At 56.1% G+C, this 17,949-nt stretch overlaps 1 protein-coding gene and 1 long non-coding RNA gene across 11 annotated transcripts in view; one reads left to right on the forward strand and one right to left on the reverse strand.

The window, feature by feature from the left end:
- Wiz (WIZ zinc finger) overlaps positions 1-17,949 on the forward strand; it is a 34,544-nt gene that overhangs the window by 4,218 nt on the left and 12,377 nt on the right. For 3 of the 8 annotated variants that reach the window (XM_045139365.1, XM_045139364.1, XM_045139368.1), the window contains exons 3-6: positions 4,531-4,603; positions 7,973-10,062; positions 11,278-11,601; positions 17,285-17,455. In XM_045139365.1, coding sequence (XP_044995300.1) covers positions 4,531-4,603; positions 7,973-10,062; positions 11,278-11,601; positions 17,285-17,455 — 2,658 coding nt within the window. The remainder of the gene's footprint in view (positions 1-4,530; positions 4,604-7,972; positions 10,063-11,277; positions 11,602-17,284; positions 17,456-17,949) is intronic. The other 5 variants (XM_045139366.1, XM_045139369.1, XM_045139371.1 and 2 more) reach the window with 3 other exon arrangements.
- LOC123456374 lies at positions 10,405-16,936 on the reverse strand. Of its 3 annotated transcripts, none has more exons than XR_006634493.1 (4): positions 16,687-16,936; positions 16,053-16,131; positions 10,989-11,091; positions 10,405-10,646 (listed from the first exon to the last, which is right to left on the reverse strand). It is a non-coding gene; the product is annotated as an uncharacterized LOC123456374 (long non-coding RNA). The 3 variants fall into 3 exon arrangements; XR_006634494.1 differs by lacking the exon at positions 16,687-16,936 and adding an exon at positions 16,295-16,401; XR_006634492.1 differs by lacking the exon at positions 16,687-16,936 and having other exon boundaries at positions 16,053-16,164.

Genomic DNA, 17,949 nt, shown 5'->3' on the forward strand with positions numbered 1-17,949 from the left:
GGCGTGGTGGCGCACGCCTTTAATCCCAGCACTCGGGAGGCAGAGGTAGGAGGATCGCCGTGAGTTGGAGGCCACCCTGAGACTGCATGGTGAATTCCAGGTCAGCCTGGGCTAGAGTGAGACCCTACCTCAAAAAACCAGAGAAAGAAAGAAAGAAAGAAAGGGAGAGAGAGAGAGAGAGAGAGAGGAAGAAGAAGAAGAAGAAGGAAGGAAGGAAGGAAGGAAGGAAGGCAGGAAGGAAGAAAGGAAGGAAGGGAAGAAAGAGAAGTAGTGAGCCCAACCAAGAGGGCAGGAGGTGCCCAGCCAGGTAGCTGAATCGATGCAATAGCTAGCTGGTAGCTGACGGCTGGCACCTGCAGGTATGAGGCAACAAGGAGGGAAGTGACACTCCTGAGGGCAGAGGGTGAGCTCGGTGCCCAGAAAACCTTAGCACTCTCCTTCTCACAGCCTAGGGAGTAACTGGCTCCTATCCCAGCTCAAACGCTTGTGGGAATCCGACAGATACTTTATAGGTTCCTGTGGAGTGGGCATTTCCTCTCAGTGTGGCAAACAGCCCAGAGAAGGGACAGGTAGGCAGGTAGATGTGTCTTCGTCCTTGCTGAGAATCACCTGTTGTATAGCCAGGGGAGAGGAGGAAGATGTGGCCACCGGGTGGGTGGGTGTGGCGGGGAGACCAAGCCCACCCTTTATAGTTTCCCTGAGCAAATGGAGGCATGGGGTGTGGGTGGCAGCGTAGTGGCCTGGAGGTGAAAGGCCTAGGCTTTGACACTGGTGCCCTCTCAGCCTGCTCCCCATTTGCAGACTAGGCACTTTCCCTGGGAGTCTCGTGATAGCTATTCATAAGAACAGCTTCCATTCTGCCCCCCCTTCACCCCCATATAGTCCTTGGAGCCCCCAAGGATTCTCCGGGTGCGGCTGCAAGTAAGCTTCTCTGCCTGGAAAACAAAAACAAAAACAAAAACAAAAAACATGCCCCCAGCCCTGGTTTGACATGCCTCTAGTGTGGGCCTCGACCCCAAGGGAAGCCACGTCTTGGGGATGGGGGCCAGGGTGGGTTTAGATGTTCTGTACAGCAAATGAAAAATCTGGTACGTTCCTGGCCTTTTGAGGACAGAGACCCAGGAACAAATAAGTGAATCATTTATGCCCTTGTTGGGTGAGGCTGGGGAGGAACGTCAAAACACAGGGCAGACAAGTCCAAGGCTCTGAATCTGGTGTCTGCCTTCCACCTGGGACATCACCACGCCACCCCCAACCCTCCGTCCAAGGCTCTGAGTCCAGTGTCCATCTTCCACCTGAGACATTGCCACGCCACCCCAGCCCCCACCTGGAGCATCACCGTGCTACTCCACCGCCCCCCGCCACACCTGGGACACCGCCACGCCACCCCCAACCCCCAGTCTGAGGCTCTCAGTCCAGTGTCTGCCTTCCATCTGGGATTTCACCACGCTACCCCCAGCCCCCAGAATTCCCACCTTCACGTCTCCCTCCCATCGACGGTTCTTCAATGGAAGTTTCACTCACTGGTACCCATCACTGGCCCTTCAAACCTGGGTCAGTGGCTTCTCCTGTCGTACCGAGGAACAGAGGAGGAAACGGAGACTTTACAGCGGGACATGCCGACTCTTCAAGTCACGCTCCTGGACCTTGAACTTGGATCTGCCTGACTTCAAAGTCGAAATTCTTGGTTCCTCTGCCAAGCTTCCTGGCTTGGAGTTTGAAGTTGCTCATGGATACCTTTTCCTCTCATTCGCAAGCTGCTGCGGGAACCCCAGAGGGCAGGAGCCAGTGACGCCCCTGACATGACCACCGCCTGTAGGTTGCATCCCAGGCACCTCGTGTGACCCACAGGGATTTCTGGAGTCTTTGGGCAATGCCCCCGCCTCAAAGGTGTTTCAGATGCAGGGCCTGCGTGGTTGTCGTCCTTCCTCCGAAGTCACTACCACTAAAAACAGGAAGCTCACTGGAGCTCCTCAGACAGAGAGGCCAGTGTGACCTCCCGCTGGCTCGCAGAATTCTTAGACAACAGCCGTCGCACAGTTATCAAACCTGGGACACTCAGACCTCAGAAGCACCCAGGACCCTCAGACCCACACATCCATGCCATGCAGGGGCTGGTTACCCATGAATCGAATCTCCCAGCTCTCCTGAGAAGCTCACATCTGTGACTCAGAGAAGAGACCCTGTTTCCTGGGGTCTTGTTTTCCCAGCCTTCAATCCTACCCATATCCCATGATAACTCCAGCCTTTGCACCAAAGCACAGTTTGGTTCTTGGTCTGTCTAGCCCAATGATTCTCCAATAGAACAATTGAGCCCCCCACCCCCACCCTAAGGGATCTTTAGGAGTGTGGAGACACTTTTTCCATGGGATAAAGAGAGAATGGCATCATGGGCGGAGACCAGAGGTGCTGTTTGACACCTTCCCATACACAGGATGGCCTCACCTCACAGAGTGATCCTGCCCAAATACCAAAATTCAAAAAAAGAAAAAGAGAAAAAGAAAGAAAACTTGGTGCCGGGTGTGGTAGCACACACCTTTAATCCCAGCACTCGGGAGGCAGAGGTAGGAGAATTGCCGTGAGTTCGAGGCCACCCTGAGAACCCATAGTGAATTCCAGGTCAGCCTGGGCTAAAGTGAGACCCTACCTCGAAAAACCAAAAAAACAAAAACAAAAAACCTTTGCTGGAGACTATGCAAAATTCTGTACCCACCCACAACCCCCCCCCAAACACATACTCTCAGTGGTCATGCCATTATTACAGCCCCTTTTTTCAGACTGAGCAGACAGACCCCAGGCAGTGGCTACACCTTCCTGACCACCCACTCCCATTCCGTTCTTGGATCCGCAGTGGTCAGCTCTCAGTTCCTAGGGCAGGCTGGAGAAAGACCCAGCCGCAGCACTCACTCTCTTTCTGGGACAGTCCTCAAATTGAGGTCAATCCAGCAATTGCATCTGTCAGGCTTTGGCCAGGAAACAAGTTCTCCCAGTGTGTTAACCTTGGCCCAGGCAATTGGCTTGCGCCCCGCTTGGCACGCTCGCCCCGTGTCAGGCCAGCGCAGCCAGCAGAGAGGCTCAGGCCAGGATTCCTGTGGTCGCTCCAGGCATCGGCTCTACAGGCAGATAATGGAGAGTTGGCTCTGTCTGTGTTGCGGGTGGAGGGAATTCCTGGGAGGGGATTCCGTTCTAGAATATAGGGCCTGGAGAGGGACCCGGACGACATAGTTCAGGGCGGCGGGGTTCCGCGCTCATCATGTGGCGTGTGTTTGGTGGTCACCTGTGTGCCACACACTGGAATGCTGCCGCGAATGCCCCAGCTCGGGGGGTGGGGGTTAGATGCTGATAAGAGACCCAGACAGACATCCACAGAAGAAACTCAGCACTTTCTAAGAAAGCACTGAAACAGGTCCTGGGAGCAGGGAGTGATACGGGCTGGTGGGGTAGTCTCAGAACTCAGGAGTGGTGAGGGATACGGGCTGGTGGGGTAGTCTCAGATCTCAGGAGGCAGAGGTGGGTTTTTGTGAGTTCCTAGGCCAGCCCGGGGCTACGTAGTGAGACCCTGTCTCAATGCACGCCTTTAGTCCCAGCACTCAGGATGCAGAGGTAGGAGAATTGCTACGAGTTTGAGGCCACCCTGAGACTACGTAGTGAATTCCAGGTTAGCCTGGGCTAGAGCAAGACCCGACCTCAAAAAAAATTTTTTTTTTTTTTTTAATTAAAAAAGTGTAAAACCACTAAGGCTGCCAGGTGTGGTGGCACACGCCACTAGTCCCGGCCCTTTGGAAGTAAAGGCAGGAAGATCAGAGGTTCAAGGTCACCCTCAGCTACCTATCAGATTTGAAGGCAGCCTGAGCTACATGAGACCCTGTTACTCCCCCCCCCCCCGAAAAAAAAAAAACAAAGCAAAAGTAAACAAACAAGAAACTAAAACAAGATGAAGTCATTGGGACTCATTGAGTAGGCAGCCAGGTAATGAGCCAGCCCCTTAGCCGGGCGTGGTGGCGCACGCCTTTAATCCCAGCACTCGGGAGGCAGAGGTAGGAGGATCTCTAAGAGTTCGAGGCCACCCTGGGACTCCACAGTGAATTCCAGGTCAGCCTGAGCTAGAGTGAGACCCTACATTGAAGAAAAAAAGAAAGAAAAAAAAAGAGCCAGCCCCTTCAGTATATCACTTTTGTGACAGTTGGTGGCAGTCTGGCTTTTCTGTAGCTAGAATGAGAAGCCACGTCCGTTTTTCCCAGTGGATGATTAAAAACAAAAACAAAAACAAAAACACACCCACCCTGGCTGCTGGATGGAGGGATGAGGAAGGCAGCAAGCCCGTGAGGTGCCCCTCAAGAGACCTAAGGACCCTCCTTCAGAGAACCCATTTAAGGTACAGGAATGCAGAGGCCAAGGGCCTTTGAGGAAGAGGGGATGGGAGCCCACAGGGCTCTTCTGAGGTGTCCCACAAGGCTCCTGGGAGCTGGGGTATGGAGGACCCCGGTCAGGGGGACCCCAGCCCCTCAGGGTCTCCCCTCTCTGTTGCAGACGGGCAGCCCCATCCTGGCCTCAGCGAAGCCCTCCCCCGTGCTTCCTCCACCACCCATCGGATCAGCAGCTGGTGAGTGCCGCGCTGGCCTGGACGTCAGGGAGGGCAGGGGGCAAGCAGGAGTGCCCAGGCCCCAGGCCAGCCTCGCAGAGAGTAAGAAGGGACAGGAGGGAATCAGAAGACCAGGCCAGGAGGAGGTGGTTCCCGGTAGGCAAGCCCTTGGGTGTGTGCTGGGAGAGAACACAGACAGTCAACTCTCGTTATCCTTGCCAGGAGCAGGGCCAAAGGGGCACGGGCCTGCAGGCTGCTCCTCTGGGGGCCAGGCTTTCTGCCAGGCGACCCTTAGAACAACGATAGGCCTCTCTGAGCCTCAGTTTCCTCATCTTCAAAATGGAAACTTAACCTGTCATAAGATGCATATGTCATAAAGTTGCCTTGGAGACCCAAAGAGTACTGGGATCCATCAGGAGTCAACCTCACTGCTGGTGCCACTGTTCTGAGAGGGAAGGAGGGGGGCAGAGAGAGAGAGAGAGAGAGAGAGAGAGAGAGAGAGAGAGAGAGATATGCCGGTGACTGAACTCAGAGTCTTACAGATGCTAGGCAAGCATTCCACCACTGAAATACATCCCAAGCCCGGCTACTCTTTTAGCTTGGTGGATGCTAACATACCATAGTTACCTGGTTTATTTATTTATTTTTTCAAGGTAGGGTCTGTCTCTCTTATTCAGGCTGACCTGGAAGTCACTATGTAGACTCTGGGTGGTCTCGACATAGTTACCTGGTTTATTTATTTATTTATTTTTTCAAGGTAGGGTCTCACTCTTATTCAGGCTGACCTGGAACTCACTATGTAGTCTCTGGGTGGTCTCGAACTCACAGCCATCCTGCTACCTCTGCCTCCCAACTACTGGGGTTAAACGTGTGCGCCACCACACCCAGCTACCATAGCCATCTTATTCTTAACCTTAGTATTGTCAGGATCAGTAATAGCTCTGGGAACAAATAATAAGTGCTATGTCCTGGGTTATCAGCATGTGTTTATCCCACCAACTCCTTGACACAGCTTTGAGAGGATGGTTATATTGACATTGTATTTGCCAGTGAGGTTTAAGCAGGTGACACTCTGGCCATTTGTTTCCTTAACTTCTCCATGGGTGGGGTCCCTCTCCCCTCCCAAAGGCAGGATCTTAAATATGAAAGGAGCTGGGTGTGTGGAGGCACACATCTGTCATCACGCACTTTAGGAGGTAGAGGCCAGAAGTCCAGGGCCATCTGAAGCTACATAGAGAAACGGAGGTCAGTTTGGGAGAGCTGAGACCCTGTCTCAAAAAAAAAAGAAAAAAAAGAGGAGATAATAGGCATGATGCCATACATCTGTAATCCCAGGAAATAGGGAGGATCTTGAGTTCAAGACCAGCCTAGACTATATAATAAGACCCTGTCTCAAAATAATGAACTAACACATGAGAAGGCCAGTCCTGGTGGCATAGGCCGGTGATCAACAACTATTCTGGAGGCTGAGGCAGAAGGATTTCAAGTTCAAGGTCTGCTTGGCATACAGAGTGAGTTCAAAGCCAGCCTGAGATACTTACGGAGAACCTGTAATTAACAAAATAAAAGTTGGGGGGGGGTGGGCAGGCAAACTGGTGCATTCCTTTAATCCCAGCACTTGAGAGGCAGAGGTAGGAGAGTCGCTGTGAGTTCAAGACCACCCTGAGACTACATAGTGCATTCCAGATCAGCCTGGGCTAGAGCGAGACCCTACCTCAAAAAAAAAAAAAAAAAAAAAGCAGGTCTGGAGATGTAGCTCAGTTGTAGAGTACCCATCTAGTATGCTCAAAATGCTCAAAGCCCTGGGTTTAAATCCCAGCACCACATAACCTGGGAATAGAGGTTTATGTCTATAGTCCCAGTACTTGGGAGATAGAGACAGGAGGATGAGAAGCTCAAGATCATCTTTGGCTACATATCAAACTCAAGGCCAGCCTGGGCTACAGGAGACCCTATCTCAAAAAAAAAAAAAAAAAAAAAGCCGCTGGGCATGGTGGCACACACCTTTAATCCTGGCACTCGGGAGGCAGAGGTAGGAGGATCACTGCAAGTTCGAAGCCACCCTGAGACTACATAGTGAATTCCAGGTCAGCCTGGGCTACAGTGAAACCCTACCTCAAAAAAAAAAAAAAAAACAAAGGAAATCAAAAACAAACAAACAAAAGCCTGGGGCTGTAGCTCTGGGTTTGATCCTCAGCACTGAGGGGGGGATAAATAAGAGGATTGGTCAGGAATACTACAAAGTTGTAAGTCATAGATTTACTACGCATCAGGTGAAGTGAAATGTTTTCTGAGCCCTGAGCCAGGCCCACCTTTACCTTACATGTAGCGGGTGACAGTCTTGAAAGGCTGTGGTTTCAAGAATTGAAATAGGGCTGGAGGGATGGCCTAGTAGTTAAGGCGCTTGCCTGAAAAGCCAAAGGACCTAGGTTAGATTCCCCCAGGACCCATGTAAGCCAAATACACAGGGTGGCAAATGCGTCTGGAATTCATTAAAAAAAAAAAAAAAGCCGTGCTTGGTGGTGCACATCTTTAATCCTAGCACTCACTCGGGAGGCAGAGGTAGGAGGATCGCCATGAGTTCAAGGCCACCCTGAGACTACAGAGTGAATTTCAGGTCAGCCTGAGCTAGAGTGAGACCCTACATCAGAAAACCAAAAAACCAAAAAAAAAAAAAAGGAACTTAAACAAACACCTGCCATGCTTGGTAGTTTTCACTGGTGGCAGCTGTCAAAAAGCATCTCACATCGTAATCAGGGCGACAAGATTCCTGACTCTCGGAAATCATTTCCATTTTTAGGGTTGGAAAACTGAGGTCCAGAGAAATTGCCTCATCTACCTTGAACCCGGCTCCACCCATCTCCTCCTACCCAGGAAGGCCAGGGTCACTGGAGCCACCAGTCACTCTGACTCTGTCCTTTCAGGAGGAGCACGGAGGCTTGTCCTTTGAGCTGCTGTGCTGGGAAGATAACTTTCACCAGATTTTAGGGAGAGGTAGAGCTGAATTAACGAAACCACCCCAGTTTGGCAAGGAAGAAGTGGCCTGCAACACAGGCCAAAGTCTGGGCTCCTCCCTGGAGAAAGGCAGGCCTTGTGTGAGATTCCACCCCCACCCCCCACCTGTAGTCCATGAGCTAAGCTTTGTGGATAAGTGCACCCAGGGAACTGAGCCTGGCTCTTGACCGGAAGCTCTGCCACACACACACAAAAAAAAAAGCCACTTGGACTCCTCTCCCCATTCCCACCGTCCCTGCCTCCCCTAAGGACACCCTCAGGCCGGATCTTCCAGGCCTGCCCCAGATGGCCTAAGATGATTCCCCACCATTATCTATCCTAGGGAGGGAAACTGAGGCCCTCAGCTAACCTGTCCCCATTGGTACTTCCTTGCAGCTGCTGGGATGGAGACAGCCTGGACTTCCGGTCAGGCTCCCCACCACCCCATTTCCTGGGCCCCTTCCCTGGGCACCTTGATGTCCGGGGGCCCTGGGAGCACCCCCTGGTCCAGGAGGCCAGGGAGGGCATCCCATCTGACCAGAGATTTGACACTGTGAGAACCATGAAACCCCATGCTGAGCTTGAGGGCTCTAGAAAGTTCCTGCACCACCAGGGTGAGCTGGAGCTCTTGGACAGATACCCCCTGGGCCACCACAGATTTGATTGGTTCCAAGATACAGATGAGCAGGGATCCCCAAGAGACGCAGGGCTCCACCTGGACCTGCATCCCCAGCCACGACCCCTAGCCTCCTTCAGGAGGGTCATTGTGCCAGTGGATGACGCTCCCAAGTCGCTGGACATGGAGATCGTGGGGACCAGGGAGCACCTGGAGGGGCTGGTGCGCCCCTCCGAGTGGGTCCTCCACACGTCGGCCTCGGAAGTGGCCACACAGACCTGGACGGTGAACTCGGAGGCCTCCGTGGAACGGCTGCAGCCGTTGCTGCCCCCGGTCCAGACGGGGCCATACCTGTGTGAGCTGCTGCAGGAGGTGGCCGACGGCCTAGCCGGCCGGGGGGACGACAGCGAGGAGGAGGAGGAGGACGAGGAGCCAGCCGTGTTCCCCTGCATCGAGTGCAGCATCTACTTTAAGCACAAAGAGCACCTTCTGGAGCACATGAGCCAGCACCGGCGGGCCCCGGGCCAGGAACCTCCTGCCCACTTGGCGCCCCTGGCCTGCGGGGAATGCGGCTGGGCCTTCGCGGAGCCCGCGGCCCTGGAGCAGCACCGGCAGCTGCACCAGGCCTCCAGGGAGAAGATCATTGGGGAGATCCAGAAGCTGAAGCGGTTTCCGGGCGACGAGGGTGGCAGTGCCCGGCTGCGGTGCCCTGAATGCGCCTTCGGCACCAATTCCTCCAGAGCCTTCGTGCGGCACGCGAAGCTGCACGTGCCGGAGCCGCTGTCCGGGCAGCCAGCCGCGGGGCCGTTCAGGGGTGGCATCAGGGCCTGCAGCCCAGTCCCTGGGGCTGGCACCCTCTCCTGCTCCCCCTACGGAGCCTCCCCGGGCCTCAGCGCCGCCGCCCGGGGCTTTTCGGCAGCGTCCAGCGAGGGTCTGCTCGGGGGGCACGTGAGGGTTGTGCATGCCCATCCCCACTGGGAGGAGGATGGCCAAGCCTTTGAGGAAGACTCTGCCAGCCAACCGGGCACTAGCCAGGAGGCAAGCGACCACTTCGCTGCCACGGTCACCACGGACTGCTTTGGTGAAGCTCAGCCGTTCCTGGCCCCGGTGTGGCGGGAAAACCCCGATGGATACGACCCTGCCTTGGCCTTTGGCCCAGACGACGGGCATCTGGGCATGAGGGATCTGGCCTTTCCCTCCCCGCTGCCGCCTGCTTGCTACTCGGTGCAGCTCAGCAGCAGCAGCAGCAGGAGCGCTGGCCGCCTCCGGGCATCGGAGGGGCAGAGGCACTACTGGAGCGAAGAGGAAGAGGAAGACGTGGCTCTGACTTCCCAAGTAGACTTTGCCCCAGAACATGGGGTCTGCGCACCCTCAGACACCCCTGCCCTCATCCCTCGGCCGGCTTTAGAGCTGAAGCGGACTTTCCAAGACGCCTTGAAGGCCACTGACGCTTCGCGGGCCCAGCGGCAGCAGCTCGGAGGGATGGTGCCCATTGTTCTGATGCCAAAGCTCAGGCCGCAGGTCACGGCTGCGGCAAGCGGGTCGCCCCCGAGGCTGCGGCCTGAGGGGGAGCTAGGGCCAGGGGTCTCTCACCCCCTGGACTTCCTGCTCCTAGACACGCCCCTGCATGGCCCACTGGGCCTAGACAGACTCCTGGACGGGGACGGGGACCCAGCCGTGGCTCTGAAGCAGGAGGAACGGAAGTGTCCCTACTGCCCGGATCGCTTCCACAATGGTATCGGGCTGGCCAACCACGTGCGGGGCCACCTGAACCGCGTGGGGGTCAGCTACAACGTCCGGCACTTCATCTCCGCAGAGGAGGTGAAGGCCATTGAGCGCAGGTTTTCCTTCCAGAAGAAGAAGAAAAAAGGTAGGGCAGCCTCACTTCGGAACCCACCTCCCTCCCTCCTGGGTCTGCGAGCCACACAAGCCTGAGTTCTAAACCTGCCCGTCCTCATCCTAGATCCTACCGTAGCATCTTGCAGGGTGAAATCGGGGCCTCCCCTCCTCAGAGACCTGGGAGCCATAGCCAGAGAATGGGTGGATATGTGGGAACACCCCCAGAGTCCTGGCCATGACATAGCTGGAGGAAGGAGTTTGGGCCTTGTAACTCTTTCCCCAGGCAGAGAATTCCACTTAATTTCTGCAGGCAACAAAAATGTTTACTAACCCAGGTCCCCTCTTTTCCGGACACTAAGAGACCCCCCCCCTCCCCCCGCAGTGAGTGAAACAGAAATTGATGCTCTCGTGGAAATCATGGCCCAAGCCATGGGACCCTTGGTGGACTTCAGAATATGGGTTTGCCTGCAGATCCCCACTTCAGAATATGGGTTTGCCTGCAGATCCCCAGACAATTAGGTTCCCATTGCAGAGGTCGGTCTCCAGTGGGAGCATGCGGGAGAGTTCCGAGCTGGTAGTCACAGCAGTCCTCTTGGTGAGGTGCTGGGATGGTGTCTGAGAGAGAGAGAGAGAGAGAGAGGGAGGGAGAGAGGGAGAGAGGGAAGGGAGAGAATACACATCTACACACCAAATACATGCACGTGCACCGTACCTACAGTACAGTGGGGGAACGAGGCGGATGGCTGGGAAATCAGACAGTTATGACTTCAAGCGATCAGGGTGGGAAATGCAAGAGAAGAAAACCCCCAGCTCCACCCGAGGGGTTTTATAGAAGCTCCCAGAGGTGGGCGTTACATCCTCTACCTGTCCCATTTCCTCACACGACCCATATTTGACTAAACAGCCCAGGGGCAGCTGGGAGCAGAAGGAGAAACGAAAAGGGTATCTAATGCTCACCTAGATGACAGATCCTCTGGAGAAGCCTTTTCTGAGGGGGATGTCCAGTGCCGCCCAATGTCCAGTGGGAACCTGGCAGGTCAGGCTTCCTGGAGCGTCTGGTCTGTGGGAGATACTCTGCTGAGGGTGTGGTTCAGGGAGGATATCAGCAGAATGGAAGGAAGGCACCCCAGGGTAAAATCTGTTAGCACAAGGAGTCCCCCAGGAACCAGGTGAGACTGGGGCTGGAAAGTGACCACGCCCCGTCCCTCACCCCGTCCCAGGAAGCCTGTGTCCTCTCTCTCTGCAGTGGCCAACTTTGACCCAGGCACCTTTAGCCTGATGCGATGTGACTTCTGTGGGGCTGGCTTCGACACCCGGGCCGGCCTCTCCAGCCACGCCCGTGCCCACCTGCGCGACTTTGGCATCACCAATTGGGAGCTCACTGTCTCGCCCATCAACATCCTGCAGGAGTTGCTGGCCACCTCGGCTGCTGAGCTGCCCCCCAGCCCCTTGGGCCACGAGCCCGGTGGCCCTGCCGGCGGCTTCCTGACCTCCCGCCGACCACGCTTACCTCTCACCATGCCCTTCCCACCCACCTGGGCTGAGGACCCTGGGCCGGTCTACGGAGATGGTAAGGGGAGGGGGCAGGCCAAGTTGGAGCCCTGACGCTTCACAGAGGTTCAGAGGGATGGAAGGGTGAGGTGGGGTTGGCCACTTTGCACTCCTGGTAGTGTTTATGACTCTGTGCACAGAGGCACAGACCCGTGATTCCAGAACTTGGGAAGCTGAGGCAGGAAGATTGTGAGTTCAGATTAGACTGGACTACATAGCAAGTTCTAGGCCAGCCTGAGCTAAACTACACAGTAAAAGTTTTTTAAAAAAATATTAATGATTCTTTTCATCAGCATACTGCAGTTAGGGAATATTTCTGTGTTTTATTCAAGGGCTGGCCCTTTCTGGACCCAGTCTCTTATTGAATTATTAAATTTTTTTTTTGAGGTAAGGTTTCACTCTAGCCCAGGCTGACCTGGAATTCACTGTGTAGTCCTAGGGTGGCCTCGAACTCACAGCGTTCCTCCTACCTCTGCCTCCCAAGTGCTGGGATTAAAGGCGTATGCCACCACGCCTGGCTTCTTACTGAATTCTTATCAGGAGCCAGACATGCTGTGCACTTGACAGTCACAGCAATTGAGATCCTTACAACAACCCTCTCAAGGCAGGTGTTTTTTTTTTTATCATCCTCATTTCACAGAAGGAACTGAGGCTCAGAGAGCTGAATTCACCTGCCCATGGCCACACAGCTGGAAAGAGCTGGGTTTGGAGACTGGGGCAGTTAGGCTGCAGGTCCTTTGTTTTATTTTTTAAAAATACTTTTTATTTATTTATTTGACAGAGAAAGAGGGAAAAGGAGAGACAGAATGGGTATGCCAGGGCCTCCAGCCACTGCAGATGACTCTAGATGTGTGCGTCCCCTTGTGCATCTGGCTCACGTGGGTCCTGGGGAATCAAACCTGGGACCTTTGGCTTTGCAGGCAAACGCCTTAACCGCTGAGCCATCCTTCCAGCCCTGTTTTGGTTTATTTTGATTGATGTGAAGCAGAGAGAGGTGTGGGGAGGAATGAGACTATGAACGGGTGAGCCAGGGCCTGTTGTCATGGCAAACAAACTCCATGTGGATTGCCACTTCGTGCGTTTGGCTTGATGTGGATAGTGGGGAACTGAACCCTGGGCCAGCAGGCTTTGCAAGCGGGCGCCTTTAACAGCTAATCCCAGATCGTTTGTTCTCGACGTCTCTTCTTCGTTGCACACTGCTGCACAATCCAACTCTGTGAGATGATAGAAAATTATCCACCTGTGTTATCCTGGAGGGCCACAACTAGTTACGTGTGGCTGGTAAGCACTTGAACTGTGGCCGGTAGTGGTGATCCACTGGACAGAACAGATCTAGAATCCCGATTCTACTTCCCTAACAAGTGGCAGCTTCAAGCAGCCACAGTGACAAACCCCGCCCATATTCAAGCAGTTGGTATGGAGTACGGTTTCAACCTGTATTATCTCAGCCATGCCTAAAACCAAGTCAGTAGGGCCAAGGATTGTTTTGTTTTGATGTGCTAAGCATGAGACCCCTGGTCCACTGCATGCCAAGCAAGCGTTCTTGCCGCCCCAACTTCTAGGATCGTTTCACACCCATTTCACAGATAGGAAACTGTGCATCGTATGCTTCACCTCAGATGCACAGAGGCAGAGATGGACTTCTGAGCTTCCCGTTCGGTGATGTCTTTGGAGGAGATGGCACTCTGGAAATCCAGAATCAATATTTGGTGCTGAATCTCAGGGCTGGCCCCCACAGAATTAGTGGGAAAGCAGAGGTCCCAGTTTTGCAAAAGCTTGTCTTTGTGGGAGCTTCTGAAATACACAGAAGTTGGCTGCGAGGAGCAGTTGGGCTTTGAAGAATGAAATGTGTCTGATCAGGGAGAAGTGACCTTGGCGTAGGGATTCCTTCTCGAGTTGCTGCACCTCCAGTTTCCAGCCTTCTGTCTGGATCTGTATTCCGGCCGTGGCGGGGTCCATCCCATCTGAAAACCCACTGAAAGTTCTAGAGTTTTTAGGAGGGTGGTGTCAAAGCTCCGTTCCTCCTTGGACAAGGTGTGGGGGGGGGGTCAACATTTCAGGGAGAGGCACTGTAAAAGTGTAACATGGGGTTTCCTGCCTTTGCTATAAGGTTACCCACCATTCACCTCTCTCACCCGATTGGTTCAGAGGGTCTCAGGCGGCTGGGAAGTAAGGCCAGCTCTTAAATTGGCTAGTCTGCACGAGGCATCCTGTGAGCTCCAACCCTGCTCCTTTTCTTCTGTGCCATCCCAGAAGGGGGCCTGGGTGTCAGGCTCACACTCCTGTGGCACGTGCCCTAGGCAGCCCAAGGATGAGACCCAGTCCCCGGCAGCCAGGGTTTTTCCATCAAAAGAGTCAGGTGTCAGCTCCCCAGAAGGAGCTGGCCCCAACCCTGCGTGTCAGGAGTCAGTCCATGGATGGGAAGAGGTTCAACTCTGCCCTGGCTTTGTCCGGAAGAAGAGGGACAGCTATGACTTGCTCTGGGAACATGTTGTGCGTGGAGGGCCGGGAGGGGGGTAGTAACTGGGAAGATTCTAGAAGTTCTGCCTTAAGTAAGGGTGTCCGGAGTTAGGGCCAGGTTGGGGAACTAACCTTGCGGGGCAGTTCATTCGGAAGTTTCCTACCCCCTTCCCGGCTTGAGCAAGATGGGGAGGGTGCCGTGTTGGGGGCGGGGCAACAGTCAGTTTCTGGCCCCACCCAGCTGTCAACAGCGGTTTGGAAGTTAGGGAGTGGACAGCGCCCAGGTGCTTGAATGCTCGGAACCTAGGTGTGAAGGAGCGAGATCCCCAGACTGCAGGACGGCATCTCAGACACCAGGACAGCAAGGGCCTTTGTGGCTGATGACCAGGCGTCTTCCAGGATTGTCTCAAGTTTGTGTTGAGCGAAGATGCCCATGATGGGGACCAAGTTTATGGACCAGGAGAGGGAGATTTCCAGGAAAGAGAATGGAGCCAGGTCTTGAGGCAGGTTCTGGTTTAGCGGGAAGTTCTAATCTGCAGCTCAATATTTTATTCATTTATTGGGGGGGGGGGAGGGGAGAGGAGGGAGGGAGAAATAGAGAATGGGAGCCTCCAGCCGCTGCAAACAAACTCCAGACGCGTGCGCCCCCTTGTGCATCTGGCTTTCTTGGGTCCTGGGGAGTTTTACCCTGGTCCTCAGGCTTCACAGGCAAGCGCCTTAATGGCTGGGCCATCTCCATTGGAGTTGTAATCTCAATGCTAATATGCAGGTGGCCATGGGGATGTCAGGATCCCCGGCTAGGGCCAGAGGTGGAGGCTGCTGGACGTGTGGCATAACTGCATGGGTTAGCCCCAGTTTGTGGACAGCTCCAACCACCACGGGTCCTTAAGTGGTCCCTCAAGAGAAACATTTTTCGATTTCTTTTTTCCTTCCCTTCCCTTCTTTTTTAAGGTAGGGTCTCACTCTAGCCCAGGCTGTCCTGGAATTCACTCTGTAGTCTCAGGCTGGCCTCGAACTCACGGCGATCCTCCTCTACCTATGCCTCCCGAGTGCTGGGATTAAAGGTGTTGCGGGCCACCACCGCCGGCTCTTAGACAGACATTTTCGATTTCTTTTTGCCTTTTTATCTTGTTTTCCGAGGTAGGGTCTCGCTCCAGCCCAGGCTGACCTGCAGTTCCCCCCGGTAGTCTCAGGCTGGCCTCGAACTCACGGCGATCCTCAGCCTCCCGACTGCTGGGGAAATAAAAGGCTTGTGCGCCGGCCACAACGCCCCGTGGGAGGCGGGGAGGGGAGGTCTCGAGAGCAGCTTTTTTTTTTTTTTTAATTAGCCCCCCCCCCCCCGCGGAACTTCCCCGCTCGTGGCGCTCGGCGCTCGGCAGGCCGCCCTGGGCGCGCCCCGCAGGGCGGGGCGGGGCGGAGCGCGCGCTCGGCGCCCGCGGCGCTCGGCGCTCGTCTGCTCTCGCCTGGGGACGGCCGCCCCGCGTGCGCCGGAGCCAAGATGGCCGCCTCCACCGCCCAGTGCCGAGTGACAAAAGCCGAGAGCAAGGCGGCGGCGGCGGCGGCGGCGGCGACGACGGCGACGACGACGACGACGACGACGGCGGCGGCGGCGGCGGCGGGGCCGCGCGCGGGGGCCGCCCGCGAGCGCGCACCCACGGGGGCGCCCCCGTCCGCACCCCCGAGCCCGGGTCCCGTGACCCTCCCCGTACCGCCGCCGCCGCTGCCCCCTCCCCCTCCCCCGCCGCCGCCGCCGCCGCCGCCGCCGCCGCCTCCGCCGCGGGACGGGCCCAAAGCCGAGCCGGAGCCCGCGCCGGGTAAGAGCCGCCCGGCCCGGCCCGGCAGGGGGGGGGAGGAGTGCCGGGAGGGGAGCCGCCGCCGTCCGGTCGCCGGGACGCCCCCATCCTCCGTCCCCGCCCGGCGGGCGGGACCGCGGGCTTCCCCGGCTCCCGGGAACGCCGCCCCCCCACCCACACCGTCCATGCACCCCCCATCCACCCGCCCGCCTCTTACCTCAGTCCCGGGACTCCAAACCCCCGGGGGTGACGGATGTCTTCCTGGACTGTCGTCGGCAGCGTCCGTTGTCAGGTTCCTGTCCTCGGTGTCGTGGGGGGGGGGGGGAGGAAAAAAAAAAACCCCACATAAAAGCACTTTTTTTTTTTTCCTTCCTCCTCCCCGACCCTGTCCGAGACTTTGACAGACGCGCGCGCCCACCCCCCCCCCACGCACCCCCGACCCCGACCGATCGGCCCCACTTTTGGAGACTTGGACGCAAAGTGGTCCCGGCCGTCCCGCGCACCGGGGCGGCGGGTGGGGGGGGCAGGAGGCCGCCTCCCGGGGCGCACACGGTTCTGTGTTTGCCTCCAGGAGAGAGAGTGTGTGTGCGGAGGGGGAAAATCTTGCAAGCAACCCGCCCCCCACGTTCCCACCCCACCCCTCCTCTGACACATGGTTTCTTTATCCTCTTGCCGTGTTCTGATCTCGGCCTCGGCTGGCTCAACAGGCCTCCCCAGGCCCCTTTCCTGTAAAAATTGCACTACAGAAATCCACTCGCGATTCTTTCCTTCTTCCCCACAACCTCCTCCCCCCCCCCCGGCCCCCTTACCGCGCGTCTCATGCAGGGGAAGCTTCATAAGAAACTTTTTACCTAAAAGTTCTGTCATTCTCACTCTTCCTGTCCCCATCAAGTCACACTGTTGGTCCAGTGTGCAGGTACTGCTTTAGTGATGGGCACCCCTCCTTCCTCATTGTCTCTGGAGCTCCCAGATCTCTCGTCCCGGGCGGATCTCTTGTCCCCGGAAGATCGCCCGTCCCGTGCGGATCTCTTGCCCTCTTAGATCTCTCCTCCGCATGTCCTTCGCTCCCTTCCTCCACAGCGTCTTGTGTGCCCTCCGGACGCTGGTTTCGGCTTGTTTGCTCCTCCTGGCAGTCCCTACCCTCCAGCCTCTTATTAGTTCAGCGCGGAGAAGAAGATTCCCCCAGGAGGGGGTCTCCACCCAGACTTGTGTACCTCTGATTGGCCAGAAACCTCCGCTTTCTCTCTTATGTCTTTGGGCAGACTCAGTGGCCCTCCATGGCGCTGGTGCTGGGGTTTTTGGGTGCACCTCAGTTCTCCTGGAATGAATGACTTCCCAGAGTGAGAGCAGATGCCAGGCATCAGGAAGAAACGCCATCCTGTCAGTCCTTCTGGGGAAGGACAGCCTGACCCTCTTGACTGGGCTGAGCCTGTCTCCTCCACCCCACAGGGCTGGGTTCTGAGGAAAACACAATGGTGGCCATGGACTTGGGGTCTTCCTCACTCCCTAAGAAGAGCCAGCCTGTTTCTGGGGCCCTGGAGCAGGTGGCCAGCCGACTGAGCAGCAAGGTGGCCGCCGAGGTTCCTCACGGCAGTAAACAGGAGCTGCCAGACCTCAAGGGTGAGTGGCCCAGGTGACAAGGCAGGATTGGCAGCCAGGATGGTCATATGGACAGGGAATGAATGTGGGGTCTCTCCAGTACCGGAAGGCGTCAAGGAGACACCCAGCTGTCTTAGAGCGTCGGAAGCCCTGGCCAGGCGGGGCCCTCAGCTGCAACTTCACTGGATGCACGAGGGGCATCCAGAGAAGCGGTGGGCATGATGGTCAAGAGCTCAAAACTCAAACCCTGGTCATTTGCCAACTCTGACCAACCCAGCCATCTGTAGACTACGTGGTGGTTGAGAGTCATGACAGGCATTGGGCAGAATGGACCTGGCCTTGCAGTTGGGTAGGGAGGCAGAGAAGCAGATGGACAGAGGTCTAGGCCCTGTTTGGAGATGGGCAGGGTCACGCAGGGACCTCAGACCCTGCGTTTGGGGTGTGAGTAGGCTAGGTCTCAGCTCTGTGCAGCATGTGCCTAGCAGGTCAGTGCTTGCTTGGACTCGTTAGGGTGC

The sequence above is a fragment of the Jaculus jaculus genome, chromosome 21 (genome assembly GCF_020740685.1).
Source record: "Jaculus jaculus isolate mJacJac1 chromosome 21, mJacJac1.mat.Y.cur, whole genome shotgun sequence".
In the NCBI taxonomy this organism is placed as follows: Eukaryota; Metazoa; Chordata; class Mammalia; order Rodentia; family Dipodidae; genus Jaculus; species Jaculus jaculus.